Source organism: Coregonus lavaretus (genome assembly GCF_964263955.1).
Source record: "Coregonus lavaretus genome assembly, chromosome: 13".
NCBI classification, from domain to species: Eukaryota; Metazoa; Chordata; class Actinopteri; order Salmoniformes; family Salmonidae; genus Coregonus; species Coregonus lavaretus.
In genome coordinates, this window is record NC_140000.1 from 7,801,536 (window position 1) to 7,828,262 (window position 26,727).

The following is a 26,727-nucleotide window of genomic DNA, read 5'->3' on the forward strand; positions in this document are numbered from 1 at the left end:
CCTACCCCCTAACGTTCCTCACATGAATCACAGCTTGTTATGTAAAACAATTTATATCAGTACAGTACAAACAGTACAGTACATTATGTTTAATCATTAATGCATTCCTTCTAAGCTAGTCATCACATCTAGATCCCCACATTAGGAAAAAGGTCAGACTTAGCTAAAATGCCAAAATAAACACACTTGACGTCAATTTGACAAAAGCTGTATCCCTTCTAACCATGACCAAAGCTGTATCCCTTCTAACCATCACCACTTACTGGGTGAAAGGTGATGAGAAGCGCTGGATACACCACGAGCGCCTTCCTCCGCAGTCTAGTCTAGGCAATATCCGCAACATTATTTTTTTATTTTGCATGGACGACTGAAGACAACTTTTCACATATCGGAATTCGCAAAATACTAAAGTGAGTTTGCTTGTCATGTTTGTGGGATTAAGCTGCTTCGATCGGACTGCAAACTGAATCTGACCTACATTCGAGCGGTGGGTGAAAACAATGCAACGTCCTCGGGCCAACTATTTTATAGCTAGCTAGTGCACTTGCTTCTGCAGTAAGTAGAACTGGCTTGCTAGCTAACTATGTTTGATCATATGGTTATGTAGCCAGAATTTATATGGTAATCAATTGCTGAGCAAATGTGCTATACAAGTGCTTATTAATGCGATTGGTACAAGGCTGCGCCACCAAGCTCGAATAATAAAAATTGCAGCTGGCCTGCGAGTCTAGCTAGCTGGGCAATTCCATGTTATTTTGGAATTACTCTGATACTCCGATTTGGTTGTATGGTTTGTTAAACTTCGAAGTCAATGGTTTTTGTTTGGCATACATTTTAAAGAGTAATTCCGTTACAATGGAATTGCCCAGCTACAAATTATACAACTATCTTTGTAGATAATGACTGTACTGTAGTAGGGGAGATTGGGGTAAATTGAGCCAAAGGGGTAGGTTGAGCCACCCTTGTTTCTAGGAAACCATAAACAAAATTTATAATTTGACCAAATATGGAAAAAGTGGTAAGGAAGTTAACTTTAGTCCAAAAAACAGATTTTCACCAAGTCATACATTTGTGTTGGAGGTTTCATGATGCTTGTATCTAAACCAAAGTAGATAATTTAAAGATTGTTCTATTAAAAGGCAAACTCAGCTCCATCATTCATTGAATCAGATGAACCCACTGATACTGGCCAACTACTTTAATTATTTTTTCATTGGCAATATTAGCAAATTTAGGCATGACATGCCAGCAACAAACGCAGATACTACACATCCAAGTATAGTTGACCAAATGAAGAGGTGAACAAATTATTGTTGTCTATCAACAATGACAAGCCACCGGGGTCTGACAACTTGGATGGAAAATGACTGAAGATAATAGCGGACAATATTGCCCCTCCTATTTGCCATATGTTAAATCTGAGCCTACTAGAAAGTGTGTGCCCTCAGGCCTGGAGGGAAGCAAAAGTCATTCCGCTACCCAAGAATACTAAAGCCCCATTTACTGGCTCAAATAGCCGACCAATCAGCCTGTTACCAACCCTTAGTAAACTTTTGGGGAAAATGGTGTTTGACAAGATAAAATGCTATTTTACAGTAAACAAATTGACAACAGACTTTCAGCATGCTTATAGGGAAGGACATTCAACAAGCACTTGCACAAATGACTGAGAGAAATGTATGATAAAGATTGTGGGGGCTGTTTTGTTAGACTTCAGTGCGGCTTTTGACATTATCGATCACAGTCTGCTGCTGGAAAAACATATGTGTTATGGCTTTACACCCCCTGCTATATTGTGGATAACCGAACACAGAGGGTGTTCTTTAATGGAAGCCTCTCCAACATAATCCAGGTAGAATCAGGAATTCCTCAGGGCAGCTGCCTAGGCCCCTTACTTTTTTCAATCTTTACTAATGACATGCCACTGGCTTTGAGTAAAGCCAGTGTGTCTATGTATGCGGATGGCTCAACACTATACACGTCAGCTACTACAGCAACTGAAATGACTACAACACTTTAGTTTTAGAATGGGTGGCAAGGAATAAATTAGTCCTAAATATTTCAAAAACTGAAAGCATTGTATTTACATATTACATTACATTACATTTGTCATTTAGCAGACGCTCTTATCCAGAGCGACTTACAGTTAGTGCATACATTTTCATACTAATCTCTTCAAATTGCACACTCCACATTCAATACAATATTCAGGGTTTCGCGAATGAGCTGCTTAGTTTGATACACCGACCACACGGTTAACAGCTATAGGCAGTAACCTGCCCTTCAGGGTATGGAGAACATAATATAATAATAATATGCCATTTAGCAGACGCTTTTATCCAAAGCGACTTACAGTCATGCGTGCATAAATTTTTTGTGTATGGGTGGTCCCGGGGATCGAACCCACTACCTTGGCGTTACAAGCGCCGTGCTCTACCAGCTGAGCTACAGAGGACCACAGAGGAACATGTTGGGAGTAGGTCAGCAACCTGATTCTGCACCGCAACACGTCAAGAGAAAACACAGGATGGGCAGCCATTATGGTGGGAAGCCCCTCCCCCTCTATGGAACCTGAAACAGAGGGACAAATCATTCACTAAACCCTAAACCTAAACTAAATCTTATAATGAATAATGAGGAAATTGAGGTGACTAAACTGCTTGGTGTAACCCTGGATTGTAAACTGTCATGGTCAAAACATGTTGATACAACATTAACTAAGATGGGGAGAAGTCTGTCCATAATAAAGCGCTGCTCTGCCTTCTTAACAACACTATCAACAAGGCAGATCCTACAGGCCCTAGTTTTGTCGCACCTGGACTACTGTTCAGTCATGTGGTCAGGTACCACAAAGAGGGACTTAGGAACATTTCAATTGGCTCAGAACAGGGCAGCACGGCTGGCCCTTAAATGTACACGGAGCGCTAACATTAATAATATGCATATCAATCTCTCATGGCTCAAAGTGGAGGAGAGATTGACTTCATCACTACTTGTTTTTGTAAGAAGTGTTGACAAGCTGAATGCACCGAGCTGTCTGTTTAAACTACTAGCACACAGCTCGGACACCCATGCGTACCCCACAAGACATGCCACCAGAGGTCTCGTCACTATCCCCAAGTCCAGAACAGACTATGGGAGGCACACAGTACTACATAGAGCCATGACTACATGGAACTCTATTCCACATCAGGTAACTGATGCAAGCAGTAGTATCAGATTTTAAAAAACTGATAGAAATACACCTTATGGAACAGCGGGGACTGTGAAGAGACACACACAGGTACAGGCATACGCACACACATGCACTCTACACACACATACATTGTAATATTGTTGTATGGTGGTATTATACATTTTGCATTGTAGATATGTGGTGGTGTAATAATGTTATATGATGTACTGTTATCTTTTGTTTTATGTGTGATGTAAGTGCCTTAATGTGTTTGGACCCCAGGGCTAATGGGGATCCCTAATAAATACAAATAAATACCTCAGTTGGAGTCTCTATAAGCGTCAGTATGAGGTCCAAAACCTAGCATGAAAGTGCATCCTTGTAGTTATGTGGGCTAATATAGTAAATGTTTGCCTTGGGGTAAATTGAGCCAATGGCAAGTTGAGCAAATTGATTTTTTTTTCAGGCATAATGCGACGCATTATTGCTGGAATATGAGGTAAGAGCAGTCTGTCATGGAAAGAGCAGGTGTTGCTAATGTTTTGCACTGGGTGTACAAAACATTAGGAACACCTGCTCTTTCCATTACATATACTGACCAGGTGAAAGCTATGATCCCTTATTGATGTCACCTTTTTAAATCTACTTCAATCAGTGTAGATGAAGGGGAGGATACATGTTATATAAGGATTTTAAGCCTTGAGAAAATTGAGATGTGGATTGTGTATGTGTGCCAATCAGAGGGTGACTTGGCAAGACAAAATATTTAAGTGCCTTTGAAGGGGGTATGATAGTAGATGCCAGGCGCACCGGTTTGAGTGTGTCAAGAACTGCAACGCTGCTGGGTTTTTAACGCTCAACAGTTTCCCGTGTGTATCAAGAATGGTCCACCACCCAAAGCACATCCAGGCAACTTGACAAAGCGTTGGAGTCAACATGGGCCAGCATCCCTGTGTAACGCTTTCGACACATTGTAGAGTCCATTCCCCAACGAATTGAGGCTCTTCTGAGGGCGAAAAGGAGTGCAACTCAATATTAGGAAGGTGTTCCTAATGTTTTGTACACTCAGTGTGTAGAGCAATGTTATTCAACTCTTACCCTATGAGGTCTGGAGCCTACTGGTTTTCTGTTCTACCTGATAATGATTACCACCCACCTGATGTCCCAGGTCTAAATCAGTCCCTGATTAGAGGAGAACAATGAAAAAACTCAGTGGAACTGGCTTTGATGTCCAGAGTTGAGTGTGATGGGTATAGAGAATCAATGTACCATCATTGGTTCTCTGTAGCTCAATTGGTAGAGCATGGCGCTTGTAACGCCAGGGTAGTGGCTTCGATCCCCAGGACCACCCATACGTAAAAATGTATGCACACATGACTGTAAGTCGCTTTGGAAAAAAGCGTCTGCTAAATGGCATATTATTATTATCTAAACCACTGTGAAATATTTTCAATAACCAAAAATATTGTATTTTCAGCTATTTGAAGCTGGTGTACAAAACTGAAAGTAAAAGACGCAAAAACTAAACTTAAGAACGGGAAGCATAGAAATAGCGCACATAGAACAGATCTACTGCGTCTTAGACTTGCTTTCACCGAGAATGACAGATCTATAACTCACATTTCTATGTGAATTTGGTCAGGTCGCACAAAAAGTTAAATATTGCAGCTTTAAAAGGTGCTTAAAGTGATTAAAATATATTTTTTAAAGTGATTGTGTTTGGAAAATAAAGGTAGACATGGTTTTAAAAAGGTAGTGGTAATATTTCATTCAGTACAGACATTTGTAGGCAGTTTAACTTACCCTGTCCTGCAGCTCAACTTACCCCATACCCAGGGTATGTTGTGCCAAGAGACCACTTTTTTTGGACAAGCTATGTTTTCAAAACTGTTTACATGAATTCTGATTTATTTCCAGGGATACACAACATCCTGAAATATATCTTTGTTAGAAAGAATACTATATTTCCCTCAAAATGTCTCAACTTACCCCACTCTCCCCAACAGTTAGCCTGGTCCAAAATCTGTTTGTGCTTTCCAAATGTCAACAAAACAAAATACGCTAGACAAAGCGGGATATTTTTGTCGGTAGAAATGTATATTGCGAGAAATTTCTATCACCTGGCACATGCGCAAATCTATGTAAACATCTGCAAGACTTCAGTTAGTATGCATGCATCGGGTGCATGTACTTCCTTCTGTCTTGTGCACCTGCCTTGGTTGATGAGCAAACATATCGTGATAACCACACACAGACCCCAGTTTTGAAGTCAATTTAATAATACTTTAAATCATTTTAATTTCGACCAGCTGATGGACCGACCCCATGGACAATCTACAGAGTAACTTCAAATGAAGTTTATTCAACATTCTGACTTGTAAAGGAACTGTTTTGATTTATTATTTTTTATCTCAAAGTTAGACGAGAGTGGAGGCTTGTTCAGTCCACACTTGGATTTGTAGAGTCTACCAGGCTAGGGGACAGTAGGTCTATGGCTAACCAGGTCTTTTGGTGCTTGTAATGGGGAAATCTAAGATGACTGAAGTTAATATTGAGTTTAGAGTGATCAACACAATGGTTAGCATATTGGAGTTTCTGTTTTGTGACATACAAGGTGTGGGTTGATGGTCAATAGACTTGATGCTGAATGATAGTGCATGATGCCAGACTGGAGGACACACTGATTATTCACTGTTGTATTGTATTGATGACATCCTGTGAACACTGTGATTCCGTAGCAGCTGACAAAGTCGTTGCCTTTTTGTTTTGACTTGCTACAAGCCTCTCAGGCTGCTGTTGACAGAACATTTGGTGCTGTCTGATTAAGACATTAAGGTACAGTCTGGATGCTGTTTCCCTGTTGCAACTTGTAATAAACAGTATTGGTTTTAAATTGACTATCTGCGACTGCTCTTCTCTTTTGTTCACCTGGAAATTCCTTTTACAGTGCTGTAGGTGACAACATGGCCAACCAGGTGTTTTGGTGCTGTAGGTGACAACATGGCCAACCAGGTGTTTTGGTGCTGTAGGTGACAACATGGCTAACCAGGTGTTTTGGTGCTGTATGTGACAACATGGCCAACCAGGTGTTTTGGTGCTGTAGGTTACCACATGGCTAACCAGGTGTTTTGGTGCTGTAGGTACCAACATGGCCAACCAGGTGTTTTGGTGCTGTAGGTACCAACATGGCCAACCAGGTGTTTTGGTGCTGTAGGTGACAACATGGCCAACCAGGTGTTTTGGTGCTGTAGGTGACCACATGGCCAACCAGGTGTTTTGGTGCTGTAGGTACCAACATGGCCAACCAGGTGTTTTGGTGCTGTAGGTGACAACATGGCCAACCAGGTGTTTTGGTGCTGTATGTGACAACATGGCCAACCAGGTGTTTTGGTGCTGTAGGTGACAACATGGCTAACCGGGTGTTTTGGTGCTGTATGTGACAACATGGCCAACCAGGTGTTTTGGTGCTGTATGTGACAACATGGCCAACCAGGTGTTTTGGTGCTGTATGTGACGACATGGCCAACCAGGTGTTTTGGTGCTGTAGGTGACCACATGGCTAACCAGGTGTTTTGGTGCTGTATGTGACGACATGGCCAACCAGGTGTTTTGGTGCTGTAGGTGACAACATGGCTAACCAGGTGTTTTGGTGCTGTAGGTAACGACATGGCTAACCAGGTGTTTTGGTGCTGTAGGTGACCACATGGCCAACCAGGTGTTTTGGTGCTGTAGGTGACCACATGGCCAACCAGGTGTTTTGGTGCTGTAGGTGACCACATGGCCAACCATGTGTTTTGGTGCTGTATGTGACAACATGGCTAACCAGGTGTTTTGGTGCTGTAGGTGACAACATGGCCAACCAGGTGTTTTGGTGCTGTAGGTGACAACATGGCTAACCTGGTGTTTTGGTGCTGTAGGTGACAACATGGCCAACCAGGTGTTTTGGTGCTTTATGTGACAACATGGCTAACCTGGTGTTTTGGTGCTGTAGGTGACAACATGGCCAACCAGGTGTTTTGGTGCTGAATGTGACAACATGGCCAACCAGGTGTTTTGGTGCTGAATGTGACAACATGGCCAACCAGGTGTTTTGGTGCTGTAGGTGACATGGCCAACCAGGTGTCAGAGTCCCCCGCTGAGCAGACATTTCAGTACCAGCATAGACTGCCTCCTCTCCCTGTACCGTCTCTAGAGGGGAGCCTCGCCAAGTACCTGGATGCAGGTGAGATGCCAGCTGCATGTGTGAACGAGAAGCTCCGTTAGCATGGACCCTGAACCATGTGTGTTTGTCGAGTAACTGAAATGTCTGTGTGTATGTTCCAGTGCGGCCGTTTGCTACAGAGGAGGAGTACCAGGTGACTGCGGCCATATTGAAGAGGTTTGGAGAGGGCATCGGCAAAGACCTGCACCAAAAACTACTGCAGAGAGCCAGGACACACAGGAACTGGGTACACACACTCAACACACTGCACAGCTAGAACCTGGGAGAACTGGGCACACACCATGCTCGACCCTGAGCAACAGCAAAAGGGAAACTTTGAGTGTTTTAAATACTAGTCATTACGGTGTTCCCCTGCAGTGTTTCATCTTTATTGTGTGCGTGTTGACCCCCAGTTGGAGGAGTGGTGGCTGGATGCAGCCTATCTGGAATTGCGTTACCCCTCCCAGTTGAATGTGAACTTCGGAGGTCCTGCACCCTACCTAGAGCACTGCTGGCCCCCTACAGAGGGAGTACAGCTACAGAGGACCAGCGTAAGCATGTGGCACACTCTACAGTACTGGGACCTGCTCCGCACGTAAGACACACACACATTGAGTGTACAAAACATTAGGAACACCTGCTCTTTCCATGACATAGACTGACCAGGTGAATCCAGGTGAAAGCTATGATCCTTGAGTGTGTCAAGAACTGCAACGCTGCAGGGTTTTTCACGCTCAACAGTTTCCCATGTGAATCAAGAATGGTCCACCACCCAAAGGACATCCAACCAACTTGACACAACTGTGGGAAGGAAGCATTGGAGTCAACATAGACCAGCATCCCTTTGGAACGCTTTCAACACTTTGTAGAGTCCATGCCTCAATGAATTGAGGCTGTTCTAAGGGCAAAAGGGGGGGTGCAACTCAATATTAGGACTGTGTTCCTAATGTTTTGTACACTCCGTGTATACATTCATGCTACACACGCATCACAACTGCTGCTACCAGACGATTGCTAAATAATGGACAATTTAAACATTTTGTCCCCCAATCCCCCCCTTCCCCAAAACACGTGTAAATATTGGCCTATGAATTGTGCCTTCCTGTATTATACTTGTTTAAAGTGTTTATTCTGTTCTACTGAGACATTTACTTTACGTTCCTTATCTTATCTTTTATTTCTTATTGTTGTTGCATTGTCCAGAAGGAACCTGCAAGTAAGCATTTAGTTGGACGGTGTAAACCATGTGTATCCCATGCATACGACTAATAAAACTTGAAACACACACACCTATGTACGTTCAGTACACACTCTCTGACTGTTATCTCCGACAGGGAGAGGCTGGACCCTCATAAGAATGGTAATGTGGCGTTGGATATGGACCAGTTCAGAATGCTGTTCTGTACATGCAAAGTTCCTGGAGTCACCAAGGATACCATCATCAACTACTTTAAGACCGGTAGGTGACCCCCCCCCCCCACACACCCCTATGCAATATGATGTTAGTATGTGTGTATTTTTTTTGTGTGTAGTACTTTCTGTTATTTATATAGGCCTTTGTGTGTGTGTGTGTGTGTGTGTGTGTGTGTGTACTGATTAATTTTGTGTGTATATTTATTGATGTGTTTTTTCTGTGTGTTGTAGAGAGCGAGGGTCCATGCCCCTCCCATGTGGTGGTGATGTGTAAGGGCCGTTTCTTCTCATTTGATGCAGTGTGTGACGGTCATATTCTTACCCCTCCAGAGCTGCTCAGGTATGCTGGCCGGTGGATATTTAGGTATATTTGTGTGCATCTGCATTTATTTGCATGTATTTATATGCCTTTGCATGTATGTATCAGTATTTGTGTGTTTGTGGCGTGTGTAGGCAGCTGACCAATGTGAAGCAGTGTTGTGAGGGGGAGCCAGCAGGCGATGGAGTCGCCGCTCTCACCTCAGAGGAGAGGACACGCTGGGCTAAGGTGTGTTTGAAGTTGGATGTATAGAACAGACATCACCATGCCCTAAACGTCTCTGTCTCTCTCGGTCTCTCTGTAGGCCAGGGAGTATCTGATAGGTATAGATCCAGCCAATAAGACCCTCTTAGAGACCATCCAGAGCAGTCTGTTTGTGGTCTCACTGGACGATGCTAAACCCTACGCTACTGCAGAGAACTACACACCGGTACGTACACACACACACACACACACCACAGGCAACCATACCATCCTAAGTGTGGTATAATCTGACCTTTGGCCTTTACCCCCAGTTGACCCGGGAAACGCTGATAGGAGACCCCACCATCCGCTGGGGAGACAAATCCTACAACTCCATCTCCTTCGCCGACGGAACCTTCGGATCCAACTGTGACGTGAGTTACTGTTTGTAGAGAGAGAAAGAGCGATGGTTTGAGATAACAATACTCCTCTGTTGGCTGTAGTGTAATTATGTTTTGTTGTGAGCGTGCTCCCATCTATGGTAATTGCTGCTTTGTGTGTGTGTTGCAGCATGCCCCGTATGATGCCATGGTGCTGGTAACTCAGTGTTACTATGTGGATCAGCAGCTCAAAGCTACAGACGGCAAGTGGAAGGTAAATACAGTTTCTATTGAACTTATTTTTAGTGACTGTATATCTTGTTTGTCCTTAATTCTAAGTGCCTTACTGGCCTGCTAAACCGGACGCATAACTATTGCTGAGTTTGAGACGCTCCTACAGTGAGGGAAAAAAGTATTTGATCCCCTGCTGATTTTGTACGTTTGCCCACTGACAAAGAAATTATCAGTCTATAATTTTAATGGTAGGTTTATTTGAACAGTGAGAGACAGAATAACAACAAAAAAATCCAGAAAAACGCATGTCAAAAATGTTATAAATAGATTTGCATTTTAATGAGGGAAATAAGTATTTGACCCCCTCTCAATCAGAAAGATTTCTGGCTCCCAGGTGTCTTTTTATACAGTTAACAAGATGAGATTAGGAGCACACTCTTAAAGGGAGTGCTCCTAATCTCAGCTTGTTACCTGTATAAAAGACACCTGTCCACAGAAGCAATCAATCAATCAGATTCCAAACTCTCCACCATGGCCAAGACCAAAGAGCTCTCCAAGGATGTCAGGGACAAGATTGTAGACCTACACAAGGCTGGAATGGGCTACAAGACCATCGCCAAGCCGCTTGGTAAGAAGGTGACAACAGTTGGTGTGATTATTCGCAAATGGAAGAAACACAAAAGAACTGTCAATCTCCCTCGGCCTGGGGCTCCATACAAGGATCTTGTCAATGATCTCAAGGCAGCTGGAACCATAGTCACCAAGAAAACAATTGGTAACACATAATGCCGTGAAGGACTGAAATCCGGCAGCGCCCGCAAGGTCCCCCTGCTCAAGAAAGCACATATACAGGCCCGTCTGAAGTTTGCCAATGAACATCTGAATGATTCAGAGGAGAACTGGGTGAAAGTGTTGTGGTCAGATGAGACCAAAATCGAGCTCTTTGGCATCAACTCAACTCGCCGTGTTTGGAGGAGGAGGAATGCTGCCTATGACCCCAAGAACACCATCCCCACCGTCAAACATGGAGGTGGAAACATTATGCTTTGGGGGTGTTTTTCTGCTAAGGGGACAGGACAACTTCACCGCATCAAAGGGACGATGGACGGGGCCACGTACCATCAAATCTTGGGTGAGAACATCCTTCCCTCAGCCAGGGCATTGAAAATGGGTCGTGGATGGGTATTCCAGCATGACAATGACCCAAAACACACGGCCAAGGCAACAAAGGAGTGGCTCAAGAAGAAGCACATTAAGGTCCTGGAGTGGCCTAGCCAGTCTCCAGACCTTAATCCCATAGAAAATCTGTGGAGGGAGCTGAAGGTTCGAGTTGCCAAACGTCAGCCTCGAAACCTTAATGACTTGGAGAAGATCTGCAAAGAGGAGTAGGACAAAATCCCTCCTGAGATGTGTGCAAACCTGGTGGCCAACTACAAGAAACGTCTGACCTCTGTGATTGCCAACAAGGGTTTTGCTACCAAGACATATTTTGCAGAGGGGTCAAATACTTATTTCCCTCATTAAAATGCAAATCAATTTATAACATTTTTGACATGCGTTTTTCTGGATTTTGTTGTTGTTATTCTGTCTCACTGTTCAAATAAACCTATCATTAAAATTATAGACTGATCATTTTCTTTGTCAGTGGGCAAATGTACAAAATCAGCAGGGGATCAAATACTTTTTTCCCTCACTGTATTCATTTCAGTGAAACCTGGGCATAAGCATGCCGGTTCCGCGTGCTCGGCTCAGCATAAAATTCCACTCTGGTTCTATTTAGAAGATCTTACGCCGTAGCCCACACCTGAGAACAATAGGATAAAGTGGCTCTCTATTCCCACTGGCAAACAGTTACACTTCCATGTATCAGGTAATAAACAGGTTAATTTCACTGTGAGTAAGCAACAGTATCATTTTTATTGTGTGTGTCTGTGTAGGGCTCCGAGACAGTGCGGCCTATGCCTCTTCCTGAAGAGTTGGTCTTCACTGTGGATGACAGAGTCAGGAGTGACATTGCACATGCCAAGCAACAGTACTTTGAGACTGTGAGTCCACACACACACCCACATTCATGACTCTGTGCGTCTCCCTGGTGGTCAGATTGGACCATCGCAGGTGTTGTGTTGATCACAAACACACCCTCACAAGTCCTTACACTCCCCACCTCACACACACAACTCTAATCTGTGTGTGATATCTGGTTTGACAGACCTGTGTGTGTGTCTCCAGACCCAGGACTTGCAGGTGGTGTGTTATGCCTTCACCTCGTTTGGGAAAGCAGCTATCAAACAGAGGAAGCTCCACCCAGACACCTTCATACAACTGGCCCTTCAACTGGCGTATTACAGACAGCATGGGAGGTAACACCATCCACCCACCCAGGGCCAACTCTAGCCTTTTGGGGGCCCTAAGCGAGATTTCGTTGGGGCCTAAGCTAAGCCATGGGGTGAAAATACATTATTTTCAGTTTTAAAGTTAATTTATTGTAATTCTACACATTTTGCCGCGATTTATGCCATGTTAATGATATCTAAGTGAGAGTGACTAACAAAATCAATGGGGGCCCCCTGGAGGTCAGGACCCCTGGGCACGTGCCCTGTGTGCCTGTTCTGTATTCAGCCATGATAACAAGTTTAGATAGCTGGCTAGACTAACTTACCAATGTAAAACATGTTAGAAGGTGAATTGAGTGACTGCCAGAGCTGACATAACAAGAGAGACATTGCTGATGCACAACCAAATTTCGAACTTGCACATGGTGTATTCTACTATTCTAACTCTCAAATAATAATCATTTGGGGGGAGGTTGGGGGCCCCCTAGCGGCCTGGGGCCCTAAGCAACGGCTTATGTTGCTTATGCCTGGAGCCGGCCCAGCATCATCCATCCATCCGCCCATCCATCTATCCATCCATCATTTATCTATCCATCCATCCATCCATCCATCCATCCATTCATCCATCCTTCCCCCCCAATATTCTCTCCATAACTGATGATTGATGATAATCCCCCGTCCCAGGTCAGGTAGTTGCTATGAGACAGCGATGACCAGAAGGTTCTACCACGGCAGGACTGAGACCATGAGGCCCTGTACCCTGGAAGCACAGAACTGGTGCCGCATCATGCTCAACCCTGCAGCCAGCGTAAGTGTGAGAGTTTGTGTGTCCAATAAACCAGTTAGTACTTCATTCATTGTCATGCCATACATGTAAATCTGGTGACCAGGCTACTTACACTCTGACTTTCTGTGTGTCTCCCAGGCTGAGGCTAAGAGGAAAGCCCTGCTGCTGGCCTTCAACAAGCACAACAAACTGATGGCCGAGGCACAGAACGGAAAAGGTTTTGACAGACATCTCCTGGGCCTGTACCTGATCGCCAAGGAGGAGGGACTTCCTATGCCAGACCTTTTCACTGATCCACTGTATTCAAAGAGGTGTGTGTGTGTGTGTATGATTGTTTGTGTGTGTTTATGGGATGTGTAATTTGTGTGCGTTCTCTCTCCAGTGGCGGGGGCGGTAACTTTGTCCTGTCCAGCAGTCTGGTTGGCTACACCACAGTCCTGGGAGCGGTCGCTCCCATGGTGCACCATGGCTACGGGTTCTTCTACCGCATCAGAGACGACAGGTGGGCTATTACACACGCACGTACACACACACACACACACACACTGACCCCACACAACACCATCCACAGTTTGACCAGTAAACACACACACACTGACCCCACGCAACAGCGTCCACAGTTTGACCAGTAAACACGCACGCACTGACCCCACGCAACAGCATCCACAGTTTGACCAGTAAACACACACGCCCTGACCCCACGCAACAGCATCCACAGTTTGACCAGTAAACACACACACACTGACCCCACGCAACAGCATCCACAGTTTGACCAGTAAACACACACACACACTGACCCCACGCAACAGCATCCACAATTTGACCAGTAAACACACACACACACACACACATTATCACCTACAGTGCCTTGAAAAAGTATTCAACCCCCTTGGTGTTTTTCCGATTTTGTTGCATTACAACCTGTAATTTAAATGGATTTTTATTTGGATTTCATATAATGGACATACAAAAAATAGTCCAAATTGGTGAAGTGAAATGAAAAATATAACTTTTTTCAAAAAATTATAAAAAATAAATAACGGAAAATTGGTGCGTGCATATGTATTCACCCCCTTTGCTATGAAGCCCCTAAATAAGATCTGGTGCAACCAATTACCTTCAGAAGTCACATAATTAGTTAAATAAAGTCCACCTGTGTGCAATCTAAGTGTCACATGATCTGTCACATGATCTCAGTGTATATATACACCTGTTCTGAAAGGCCCCAGAGTCTGCAACACCACTAAGCAAGGGGCACCACCAAGCAAGCGGCACCATGAAGACCAAGGAGCTCTCCAAACAGGTCAGGGACAAAGTTGTGGAGAAGTACAGATCAGGGTTGGGTTATAAAAAAATATCAGAAACTTTCAACATCCCACGGAGCACCATTAAATCCATTATTAAAAAATTGAAAGAATATGGCACCACAACAAACCTGCCAAGAGAGGGCCGCCCACCAAAACTCACGGACCAGGTAAGGAGGGCATTAATCAGAAAGGCAACAAAGAGACCAAAGATAACCCTGAAGGAGCTGCAAAGCTCCACAGCGGAGATTGGAGTATTTGTTCATAGGACCACTTTAAGCGTACACTCCACAGAGCTGGACTTTACGGAAGAGTGGCCAGAAAAAATACATCGCTTAAAGAAAAAAATAAGCAAACACATTTGGTGTTCACCAAAAGGCATGTGGGAGACTCCCCAAACATACGGAAGATGGTACTCTGGTCAGATGAGACTAAAATTGAGCTTTCTGGCCATCGAGGAAAACGCTATGTCTGGCGCAAACCCAACACCTCTCATCACCCTGAGAACACCATCCCCACAGTGAAGCATGGTGGTGGCAGCATCATGCTGTGGGGATGTTTTTCATTGGCAGGGACTGGGAAACTGGTCAGAATTGAAGGAATGATGGATTGCGCTAAATACAGGGAAATTCTTGAGGGGAAACCTATTTCAGTTTTCCAGAGATTTGAGACTGGGATGGAGGTTCACCTTCCAGCAGGACAATGACCCTAAGCATACTGCTAAATCAACACTTGAGTGGTTTAAGGGGAAACATTTAAATGTCTTGGAATGGCCTAGTCAAAGCCCAGACCTCAATCCAATTGAGAATCTGTGGTATGACTTAAAGATTGCTGTACACCAGCGGAACCCATCCAACTTGAAGGAGCTGGAGCAGTTTTGCCTTGAAGAATGGGCAAAAATCCCAGTGGGTAGATGTGCCAAGCTTATAGAGACATACCCCAAGAGACTTGCAGCTGTAATTGCTGCAAAAGGTGGCTCTACAAAGTATTGACTTTTCTTAATAGTCTTATTTCTTGTTTGTTTCACAAGAAAAAATATTTTGTATCTTCAAAGGGGTAGGCATGTTGTGTAAATGAAATGATACAAACCTCCTAAAAATCCATTTTAATTCCAGGTTGTAAGGCAACAAAATAGGAAAAATGCCAAGGGGGGGTGAATACTTTCGCAAGCCACTGTAGCTCCAACCTCCTAACACATGAGTGCATTACTAAAATAAACTACAGAATAGCTAGACTAGAGGATGTGAAATGATGATTTGGGACCCTCCTCCCCTTCCCCGTCTCTCTGATGACATAATACTGTAGGGAGAGTAATGGTGTTTAGATATCCCTCTGTGAGTATATACCACTAGATAGATGTTGGTGCTTTAGGTCCTGGAAAATGCATGCTTGACCAGATAACAGTTGCTATTCCACCTATTAGCCGTGTCATCTTGTTAGTGGGGTCAAGGGTGAAGTTCAATAGTAGTAGTTGGAAAGTGCAGCTGTGTTGTTCCGTCCTCTATGAGGGCCAGATTTGTAGAGGTTAAACAAGTGTCCGGTATCTGACTTGTACTTCCTGATTCAGGATCGTGGCTTCCTGTTCGGCGTGGAAGTCCAGTCCGGAGACGGATGCAGAGACACTGTTCCAGAACCTGGTTACCTCCCTACATGAGATGCTACATCTGGCTACCACAGCTCAGCTCTAACGCATACACACATACAGTTTCTAGATGGCAGCCAATAATAATTTAGTTTTGCACAGATCAATGCAAAGGCACTTTGATTTTATAAATAATAATAAAAGAAAATGTATTCTTTGTTTAAATGCAGTTCAACAAATTAGTTTAATTGATACTTTAATGAATGTAATTCTCTGTGATTTTATGTAGCATCTAGATTGGGAATCCCTGTTTTCAAAATGTATAGATTGAACTTCCTACCATGATTCTGTTTAGATTTAGTCTGTTGTTTTTATGTTGTGAGAAACATTTAGTGTTAAGCCATGCACTGTACCCCGCTAAGCTAACTCACCCTCACCATAACACTTCCAGCCTGCAGTGACCAGCGTAGCGTCACGTGTCACTGGTCATTAGGGATTCATGAACAGTATTACTTTTCCAGAAGAGTGACATGGATGTTCTTGATTGGTTGAAATGACTCTCTTTAGAACGTAACTGTAGCTGTGAAATGGGAAGTGGAAAAACTGAGAGAAACAGGTAATGTTATCTTTGACTACAGTATGGCCTCATGGGTATTATATAAGGGCCCTACTCAAATCAAAATTGTTTTCCAGTTTCCGGGGCAAGAAAAATGATAGTTTTTATGTTTTGCACATCACTAGAGGATTATGCATTTGGATGCGTGTCCCATCAATGAAATGGTGTTAAAAGTGTGGGTGAGGCAGAAAGAAACCCAAGTAAATTCAAAAGTGCCTTTTTGCTGTGTCCTTATTTTAGTCTGTTCCCAGAGATCTGGTTAGTGGTTTTGATTGATTGACTTCTTAGACTTCCAAAGCGGCTGAGTCACTACCACTCCTATGCCAGATCCATATGCCACCACCCTATGCAATATGCCATTCTATGTAGATGTCTGTAATAATGAGCATTCCTGTATACCTGTATGTTTATGTTTAAATCTGCAGTGACTACTGTGGTAGTCATGGAATAGTATTTTATTTGTAGCAAGACAAACTTGGCTAAAGCAGAAACAGATTGGCATCTAGGCTTTGTTATTTGATTGATTCACTTGACTAGTTTTCCCTCCATTAATCTGAAGCTTTATCAACATCATACTGACTGAAATGTTCAACTACTCTGATATGGCTTTTCATTGAATATTTACTTATTTCACATTCAATGACACTGAATGTAATAACATTGGGCCTGTTCGACATTGCAGCCGACAGTGCCGTCACCATTTACCCATGATACATCACGGTTTTGATGCTCTCAAACACGGCCATTGTGTTAATACCTTCAGATATCCTTGAGATCTGAAGAGATTTTCAGCATGTTTTTTTGTTGTTGTAAATGATAGAAATGTGATCAAAGAAGAGCACTGCACTTGATTCAATCAACGAAATGAAAATAATCTGTTTTAATGCCTAAAGTAGTGAAAATGATGTAGCCCACTTTACAGTAGGACAATTATAGTATTGACTTACTGACAATGGAAACTTGGAAAATGTTGAATTGAATATGAAACTTCTTTAGTGTGATTGAACTGACAAATCAAACTGAATGAATCATGTCATGAGCCCAAATATTCAAATAAAAACATATTTATTAATGATACCTGTTTACATAAATAAAAAAGTAATGCATACATACATACATACATACATACATACCCAAGCAGAGGTTGTTAATTCAGTGCAATTGTAGAAACAGGAACGTGGTTTGTATCAATATACTGTTAGTGGTTGAGCCCCAACCCTCAGGTGTGTGTATGTATCTCTCACTCACCATCTTAGCTACAGGTAAGTCAAACAAAACAGGAACTCTTTGGTCCTTTTAAATACCTCAGGCACTTCCAGTAGCATGAGCATAGCACAGAGACAGTTGGAAGGCCACATCTCAAGATAAACAAACGTATAAAAAAAAATATTCCTCAACATTAAAGTTCCAATGCATCTGTTTTTAGCTCAATATCAAATCATTTCTGGGTAACAATTAAGTACCTTACTGTGATTGTTTTAAATAAATAAAAATAGCTTCTTAGCAAAGAGCAATTTCTCAAGCAAGAATTGTGCTAGGGCTGTCTGGTAGTGGGGAGGGGAAAACTGAAAACTAGCTGTTATTCGCAGAGAGGTTTGGAACTCTTTCTTACTGGTCTATTAACCAATGTATGCCTGGTGATGTCACTAGGCAGGCCAAAACTCCATCTCACCAAACCAGGCTGAAATTTCAGGCAGTCTATTCAAACAGCTTTTACACTAAAAGGGCATTATCATCATTTTCACAGTTTCAGAATTACCTTTATTCTCTCATAGTGTGGAAATATATATAAAACACAGGAAAATCTAGTTTTTGCCTGCACTGGACCTTTAAAGGAAAACTCCACCCAAAAACTATCTTTTGGTATTTGTTTCATTAGTCCATTGTTGACATAGTCCCAAAATGTTTTGCTTATCAGCACTCAAGTTTTCAAGATATGTAACTTTCAAAATACAGAAATCATCCCTGTATGATGCATTTTGCATCATATGATGCAGTGTTTTGTATCATATGATGCAAAATGCATCATACAGGGATGATTTCTGTATTTTGAAAGTTACATATCTTGGACTAATGAAACAAATGCCAAAATATAGTTTTGGGTGGAGTTTTCCTTTCAGCCAAAATAAAATAGAACAAATTAATGTAATAATCTGAATGCTGAGGATACATACTGTGTCAGATGAGTCTCATTGGCTTAGTTCCATGAACATTTTACAGTAAAGCGCAGACGTGCGTATATGTGTGTGTTCCATGTATTCATTTGCAACACAGGCACTCTATGGTACAGATGTGATACTGTTTGAATAAATAACTGAAATACTGCACCACCTCCTCTTCACTTTATACACAAAATACTCCCCTGCACCCTCAGCCCCAGCACCTCCCTGCACCCTCAGCCCCTCCCAGTCCCAGCACCCTCAGCCCCTCCCGGTCCTAGCACCTCCCTGCACCCTCAGCCCCTCCCGGTCCCAGCACCCCCCTGCACCCTCAAGCCCTCCCGGTCCCAGCACCCCCAAGCCCTCCCAGTCCCAGCACCCCCCTGCACCCTCAAGCCCTCCCGGTCCCAGCACCCCCCTGCACCCTCAAGCCCTCCCGGTCCCAGCACCCCCCTGCACCCTCAAGCCCTCCCGGTCCCAGCACCCCCCTGCACCCTCAAGCCCTCCCGGTCCCAGCACCCCCCTGCACCCTCAAGCCCTCCCGGTCCCAGCACCCCCCTGCACCCTCAAGCCCTCCCGGTCCCAGCACCCCCAAGCCCTCCCAGTCCCAGCACCCCCCTGCACCCTCAAGCCCTCCCGGTCCCAGCACCCCCCTGCACCCTCAAGCCCTCCCGGTCCCAGCACCCCCCTGCACCCTCAAGCCCTCCTGGTCCCAGCACCCCCCTGCACCCTCAAGCCCTCCCGGCCCCAGCACCCCCCTGCAGTCTCAGCCTCTCCCTCCCTTTTCCACTCCTCTCTCTATCCTCTCCTCCCTCACTGTCATGGCCCAGCTGTGTGGTAACCAGTGAGTTGTATACTCCTCTCTTCCTCTCCTCTCTTCATCCTCCTCTCTTCCTCTCCTCCCTCAGTTTCTGCCATGGCCCAGCTGGGTGGTAACCAGTGAGTAGTATACTCCTCTCTGGGACAGTAGTTGTTGATGAGTGCCCTGCTCCACCACCACACCCTTCTGGAAGACAGCGATCAGGTCAGCGTTCTGGATGGTGGACAGGCGGTGGGCCACCACGATACATGTCCTGCCCTGCCGAGCCACGTCCAGTGCCTCCTGCACCACCTGGGGGAGGGAGGGAGGGGGACAGGGAGAACAGAGAGAAAAAAACATACAGTAGTTATAAAGTCTGTATCATGAATCCAAATAGAGATATATAGTTTAACAGCACACACACACACTCACCCTTTCGCTCTCTGTGTCCAGTGCGGAGGTGGCCTCGTCCAGCAGCAGGACTTTGGGGTTGCGGAGGATGGCTCTGGCGATGGCTATACGCTGCTTCTGACCTCCTGACAACTGGGTCCCCTTGTCACCGGCTTGGGTGTCATATTTCTACTCAGTGGGATGGAGGGATGAGGGGAGGGAAAGAAAGAAAGACAGGTTATCCTCGTCATCTCACACAGGACATAAGTAAATCCTAGGGCTGGTTTCCCCAACACAGATTAAGGCCGGGATTCAATTTACGATTGAGCTGACATGCGTAGCGTTTACCATGAGCATGAACGCGAACGTCTGGGGAAAATGCCTTTAAAAGGCGTATTGTTGGCTGTGTAGTGCTCTATGCTACAATGCGCCTTGCATCGAATCCCGGCCTAAATCTAGCCCTGGACTAACACACATTCACCATTGAAAATTGCTTTTTAAATCCAGGACTAGGCTTAATCTGTGTGTGAAAACCTTCCTAGTGAAAGACAGTTTACCCTTACACAGGGAACAGCACTAAGATGACATGAGCTTTATGAGTCCAGTAATGACCTGCAGTGTTATCTCTGGCACGGCATCTGAGAGAAGCTGATACCACTATCAGTCTGTCTGTGGTTATCTGACCATGCAGCCGCTATTAGGGTCTTGGTGCTGATGTGGAGATCTCAAGAAACCAAATTTACAAAAGCAGAAGATGCTTACAGTAGTAGTAGCAGCAGCAGCAGTAGTAGTAGTAGTAGTAGTAGTGGTGACAGTAGTAGTATTGGTGGTAGTAGTAGTACATTTTAGTCATTTAGCAGACGCTCTTATCCAGAGCGACTTACAGTTAGTGCATACATTTTCATACTGGCCCCCCGTGGGAAACAAACCCACAACCCTGGCATTGCAAGCGCCATGCTCTACCAACTGAGCTACAGGGGACTACAGTAGTAGTATTGGTGGTAGTAGTAGTAGTGGTTACAGTAGTAGTATTGGTGGTAGTAGTAGTAGTAGTGTTGACAGTAGTAGTAGTATTAGTGTGTACCTGAGGCAGGTCGTCTATGAAGCTGTGTATGTTGGCAGCTTTAGCAGCACTCTGGATCTCCTCCATGGTAACTTTGCGTGTGTTGTCTCCGTAGGCAATGTTCTCTGCCAGACTACAGTCAAACAGCACGGGCTCCTGGGATACGATGCCCATCTGGGCCCTCAGCCAATGGATGTTAAGCTTCTTAGCATCACTCTCGTCCAATATCTGAAGAAGAAGAGTTAACATCAAAGTTGGATAATCCTCTAATGTTTGTCATTTTATCAGTGGCCTTAGCTGGGCAATCACACACACACACACACACACACCTTGAGAAGTGCAAATAACTTCCACACGAACATGCACTTTGAGCAGGAACATAACCCACAAGGTCTCAGTACAGTAGAGCCAGTATAGTAGAGGGTTATGAAGCAACAGTGTCAACATCCTTTGCCTGTGAATCAGTAATTATAGAACCCTGTTTCAGTAGGACAATATCTACACAGTCACACACATGGAGACGCAAGGAGAACACATGGAGACAGATGGCGAACACATAGAGGACACATTACATTTACGTCATTTATCAGACGCTCTTATCCAGAGTGACTTACAGTTAGTGAGTGCATACATTTTCATACTGGCCCCCCGTGGGAATCGAACCCACAACCCTGGCGTTGCAAACGCCATGCTCTACCAACTGAGCTACACGGGACACATGGAGGACACATGGAGGACACATGGAGGACACATGGAGGACACATGGAGGACACATGGAGGACACATGGAGGACACATGGAGGACACATTGATGTATTTTTGCATATAAAAATTCCAGCAAATATCTCACTGTCTGACTGGTGACAGTGGTCATTCAACATACAGTACATATAGCTTTAATAATCAATGTGTGTATACATGTGTGAAAGAGTCTATGTTTGTGGGAATGTGCGGTGTTTGTGGGAATGTGTGTGTGTGGGTTGGTTCTATCCTTGTGGGGACCTGAAATCCCCAAAAGTCCCCACAAGGATAGTAAAACAAAAATATCCCTTGTGGGACATTTCCACGTCCCCATGAGGACAACGGCTATTTTAAGCTTAGGGGTTAGGTTTAGGGTTAGGGTTACAATTAGGGTTAGGAGTTAAGTTTAGGGTTTGGGTTATGGTAAGGGTAAGGGTTAGGAGTTAGGGAAAATAGGATTTTGAATGGAAATTAATTATATGTCCCCACGAGGATAGAAGAACATAACATGTGTGTGTACCGTGTGTGTGTTTGTGTGTGTGTGTGTACACCGTGTGTGTGTGTGTGTGTGTGTGTGGACTCACCACTGTGCCCTGTAGTGGGTCGTAGAACCGCTCCAGTAATTGTATGGTGGTACTCTTCCCACAGCCACTGCTGCCCACCAGGGCTAGAGTCTGTCCCTTCTGCACCTTCAGCTCCAGCCCCTGCAGGACAGCAAGGTCTGGACGGGACGGGTAGTTGAACCTCACCCCCTCGAAACGCACGTTACCATCAAAGTGGTCCTGGAGGGAAGAGAGGGAGGCAGAAGAACATCAGTTCATGAAATAAACCCATGGCATGTACTATACAATCACTCCACACCTCTCCACTGTGATAGCCACTGTGTGTGTGTGTGTGTGTGTGTGTGTGTGTGTGTGTGTGTGTGTGTGTGTGTGTGTGTGTGTGTGTGTGTGTGTGTGTGTGTGTGCGTGCGTGCGTGCGTGCATGCGCGTGTGTGTGTACCGGTGTTTCTCCCTCTTGTGAGCAGTTGTCTATGGCAGGTTCTCTGTTGATGAGGAACATAAGGTGAGATGCTGATATCTTGGCCTTGGCGTAGTTAGGCGTAAAGGAGTTGGCCTCTCCTACTGCCATGGCTCCGTACAGCACTGCAGAGATCACCCTTTAGAGAGAGACAGAGACAACAGGTTACTATCTATCTAACATGTATCTTAAAGGGATAGTTCACCCTGCAGAGATCACCCTTTAGAGAGAGACAGAGACAACAGGTTACTATCTATCTAACATGTATCTTAAAGGGATAGTTCACCCTGCAGAGATCACCCTTTAGAGAGAGACAGAGACAACATGTTACTATCTATCTAACATGTATCTTAAAGGGATAGTTCACCCTGCAGAGATCACCCTTTAGAGAGAGACAGAGACAACAGGTTACTATCTATCTAACATGTATCTTAAAGGGATAGTTCACCCTGCAGAGATCACCCTTTAGAGAGAGACAGAGACAACAGGTTACTATATATCTAACATGTATCTTTAAGGGATAGTTCACACTGCAGAGATCACCCTTTAGAGAGAGACAGAGACAACAGGTTACTATCTATCTAACATGTATCTTAAAGGGATAGTTCACCCTGTAGAGATCACCCTTTAGAGAGAGACAGAGACAACAGGTTACTATATATCTAACATGTATCTTAAAGGGATAGTTCACCCTGTAGAGATCACCCTTTAGAGAGAGACAGAGACAACAGGTTACTATCTATCTAACATGTATCTTTAAGGGATAGTTCACCCTGCAGAGATCACCCTGGAGAGAGAGAGACACAGAGAACAGGTTACTATCCATCTAACATGTATCTTAAAGGGATAGTTCACCCTGCAGAGATCACCCTTTAGAGAGAGACAGAGACAACAGGTTACTATCTATCTAACATGTATCTTAAAGGGATAGTTCACCCTGCAGAGATCACCCTTTAGAGAGAGACAGAGACAACAGGTTACTATCTATCTAACATGTATCTTAAAGGGATAGTTCACCCTGCAGAGATCACCCTGGAGAGAGAGACAGAGAGAACAGGTTACTATCCATCTAACATGTATCTTAAAGGGATAGTTCACCCTGCAGAGATCACCCTGGAGAGAGAGAGACAGAGAGAACAGGTTACTATCCATTTAACATGTATCTTAAAGGGATAGTTCACCCTGCAGAGATCACCCTGGAGAGAGAGAGACAGAGAGAACAGGTTACTATCCATTTAACATGTATCTTAAAGGGATAGTTCACCCTGCAGAGATCACCCTGGAGAGAGAGAGACACAGAGAACAGGTTACTATCCATCTAACATGTATCTTAAAGGGATAGTTCACCCAAAGTACAACATTACATATTGGTTTCCTTACCCTGTAAGCAGTCAATGGGCTGCTTTGGTTTGGTTTACCTGGCCACTGTTTCCAGATGCTAACTTTTTAGCATTTGTGGCACAAGTACAATGCAAGTCAATTTTACCAATGTTATATTTACGAGCTTCATGTTCAAATCACCACTGCTTCAAGTGCCCAAGACACATCTCTGTACTATGGGGGACCGAGCCTTCTGCTCCATTGCCCCTCGCCTATGGAATGCTCTCCCTGACCATCTGAGAGCCGCTACATCAATTGGAGCCTTTAAAACGGGCCTTAAAACACCTTTCTACAGACTATCTTTCTCATAGTCCTAATCTGAAAAGTATTTTAGCACCTAGCCTACTATTGCTATTGCCGATGTAGAGCTTTGAGATAACACTGTAATGAGAAGCGATAAATAACTGCATCGAGTTACACAATCAATTTAAGATGCTATGATTTGGACATGAAGAGCAAAATTGCATTGCTTTTGCGTCACAAATGCTAAAACTGTGTATCAAGCTCAGAAACTATTGTATCAAGCTCGCTAAAGTCTAATTTAAGTTCAATTTAAATTAGAGAAATTTCTACTTGACATTGAAAGTGACATAATCGAACCACATGACACTTAAAGGTGCAATATGTAGAAATCGCGCCTAATAGTTTGCCTAATTTTTGTTTATGTGACAAAACAAGCAAAAGAGAATCATTGTACCATCTAAACCACTGTGAAATATATTTTCAATAACCCTAAATATGGTATGTTCAGCTGTTTGTCGCTGGTGTAAAGAAACGAGTAAAGTAAAAAATGTAAAAACGAAACTTAAGAAATGAAAGCATAGAAATAGTGCAAATAGAACAGACCTACCGCTTCTTATACTTGCTTTCAATGATAATGGCGGATCTATAACATACATTTCTATGTGAATTTGGTCGGGTCATCCAAAAAGTGATATATTGCAGCTTTAATGACAATAGTAACATCTGTTTATGACAGATGTTATGTTGCTGTTATGACAGTGTTATGTACACCTTTTCAAATAAAATGTCATCTAAGCCTTTAGTTGTGTAGCCGTTAGTCGTGATATCTACTCTATAACGTCCATTTCTATGGGTCACATGTCAGCAATGACATGGCTATATGGCCATTGATGCTACGATGATGAGTCCCTAGATCAGCGTTGACCTCCAACACACTTCCCAGTGAGGTAATGATTAACCACAACCACCTTTGACCACTGTAATACCTGATATTCCTGTCAGGTCTAGATGAGCTGGGCCGGGGGGTGTGTTCTACTGTACCTGAGCTCTACTGTACCATGTACACAACATCCGGAACACTACTGTACCTGTCTCCACCCAGCACCCATATTAGGGAAGCAATTGAGTCGTTCCAACATGGCCTTATAGTCACATAGCAAAAGGCTATAAGGACAGTTGTGAACATGGACACATGACTGAAGTATGTAAGTAAGGTAGCTGCTGTACTCACAGGAAGACATTTTCGAAGGTCATAATGCCTTCCTCTATGAGCCAGGCTCCGAAGCGGTAGCAGCCGGCATAGGCAAAGTAGATCATAGCCTGAGAGAAGGAGAATGTGATGCCATACACATGGGCCTTCTTCTGAGAGTTCCTACAGAGGGAAAGAGAGAGGGAGAGAGATTAAAGAGAGGGGTGATTACATAAACAAAAGTTATATAGTACATTTACAAGACTGATACTGTTGACACATTAAAAACACAGCACTGAATATAACTTTTTTTATAATGGAAATTATAAACTTTGTAGCACACGTACTTGTAAGGCACTATGAGGTTCTCCTGGTACAGAGACTCAAATGTCTGCTCTCTGGTGAGAGAAGCCACCGTACGGATGTTCTCTATGGCCTCTGTGGCAATCTGACACACACACACACACACTGGTTAGACTCGAGAGAAGAACGTATAGATATTCACTGTGGCAAACTTTGGGAGATATGAAGAGAGTGCATAAGACAGTGTGGGTGGGTGTGTGTGTGTGTGTGGGGGGGGGGGGGGGGGGTGTACCTTGCCAGCCTGTTCTAGCTCTTTCTTGTCTTTGACAGCGTGACCAGAGAGCATCTTCATCTCTATGCCCCCAGCTACAGCCATGACAGGTACCACAGACAGGATGAGAAGAGTCAGCTGCCAGCCGTACACAAACGAGATGATCAGACTGGTGCTCAGGTTAGCCACGTTCTGGGCCAGAGTGGCCAAACGCACTCCTGTAGCCTGGAGAGGGAGGGAGGGAGGGAGGGAGGGAGGGAGGGAGGGAGGGTTAGTGTGTGTGTGTGTGTGTGTGTGTGTGTGTTGTGTGTTCATGTGTGTGCTTACTACTTACCCCCTGTACTTGTGCTGCGTCTGTAGCCAGTCTAGTGGTGAGAGCTCCAACACTGTTCTTGTGACTGTCATACCAGCCCAACTCCTACAGGAGAACGGAGAGAGTTACATGTTAAAATTGTCTCTATAACCTCTATGAGCCTTTATAAACACTCCATAAGCCCTATAACCTATAAAAACGATTTAAGCCTAAATAAACAGCCTTACCTTTGTTAAACACTATAAGGCTTAATAAACAGCCTTACCTTTATTAAACACTATAAGGCTTAATAAACAGCCTTACCTTTATTAAACACTCTAGAAGACTTAA

General features: G+C 44.1%; 2 protein-coding genes across 4 annotated transcripts in view; one reads left to right on the forward strand and one right to left on the reverse strand.

Annotated features, from left to right (window-relative positions):
* The first annotated feature begins 204 nt into the window (after positions 1-204).
* LOC311139861 (peroxisomal carnitine O-octanoyltransferase-like) lies at positions 205-17,602 on the forward strand. Of its 2 annotated transcripts, none has more exons than XM_084174841.1 (16): positions 205-487; positions 7,278-7,397; positions 7,499-7,623; positions 7,790-7,971; positions 8,711-8,835; positions 9,021-9,129; positions 9,243-9,336; positions 9,413-9,538; positions 9,624-9,725; positions 9,862-9,945; positions 11,843-11,950; positions 12,135-12,265; positions 12,923-13,046; positions 13,164-13,336; positions 13,408-13,527; positions 15,897-17,602. In XM_084174841.1, exons 2-16 carry the CDS (start codon positions 7,283-7,285, stop codon positions 16,015-16,017), a joined length of 1,839 nt encoding a protein of 612 aa, XP_084030967.1. In that variant the 5' UTR covers positions 205-487; positions 7,278-7,282; the 3' UTR covers positions 16,018-17,602. The 2 variants fall into 2 exon arrangements, with proteins under 2 accessions (XP_084030967.1, XP_084030966.1); XM_084174840.1 differs by having other exon boundaries at positions 205-410.
* A 1,845-nt stretch (positions 17,603-19,447) lies between these two features.
* LOC311139859 (ATP-dependent translocase ABCB1-like) overlaps positions 19,448-26,727 on the reverse strand; it is a 29,436-nt gene continuing 22,156 nt past the window's right edge. The window contains exons 20-28 of one of the 2 annotated variants that reach the window (XM_084174838.1): positions 26,419-26,502; positions 26,106-26,309; positions 25,858-25,958; positions 25,553-25,693; positions 22,681-22,837; positions 22,263-22,460; positions 20,960-21,166; positions 19,918-20,064; positions 19,448-19,797 (exon numbers count right to left, since the gene is read on the reverse strand). In XM_084174838.1, coding sequence (XP_084030964.1) covers positions 19,591-19,797; positions 19,918-20,064; positions 20,960-21,166; positions 22,263-22,460; positions 22,681-22,837; positions 25,553-25,693; positions 25,858-25,958; positions 26,106-26,309; positions 26,419-26,502 — 1,446 coding nt within the window. In that variant the 3' untranslated portion in view covers positions 19,448-19,590. Of the gene's footprint in view, positions 19,798-19,917; positions 21,167-22,262; positions 22,461-22,680; positions 22,838-25,552; positions 25,694-25,857; positions 25,959-26,105; positions 26,310-26,418; positions 26,503-26,727 lie in introns of those variants that run through there. The other variant, XM_084174837.1, reaches the window with a different exon arrangement.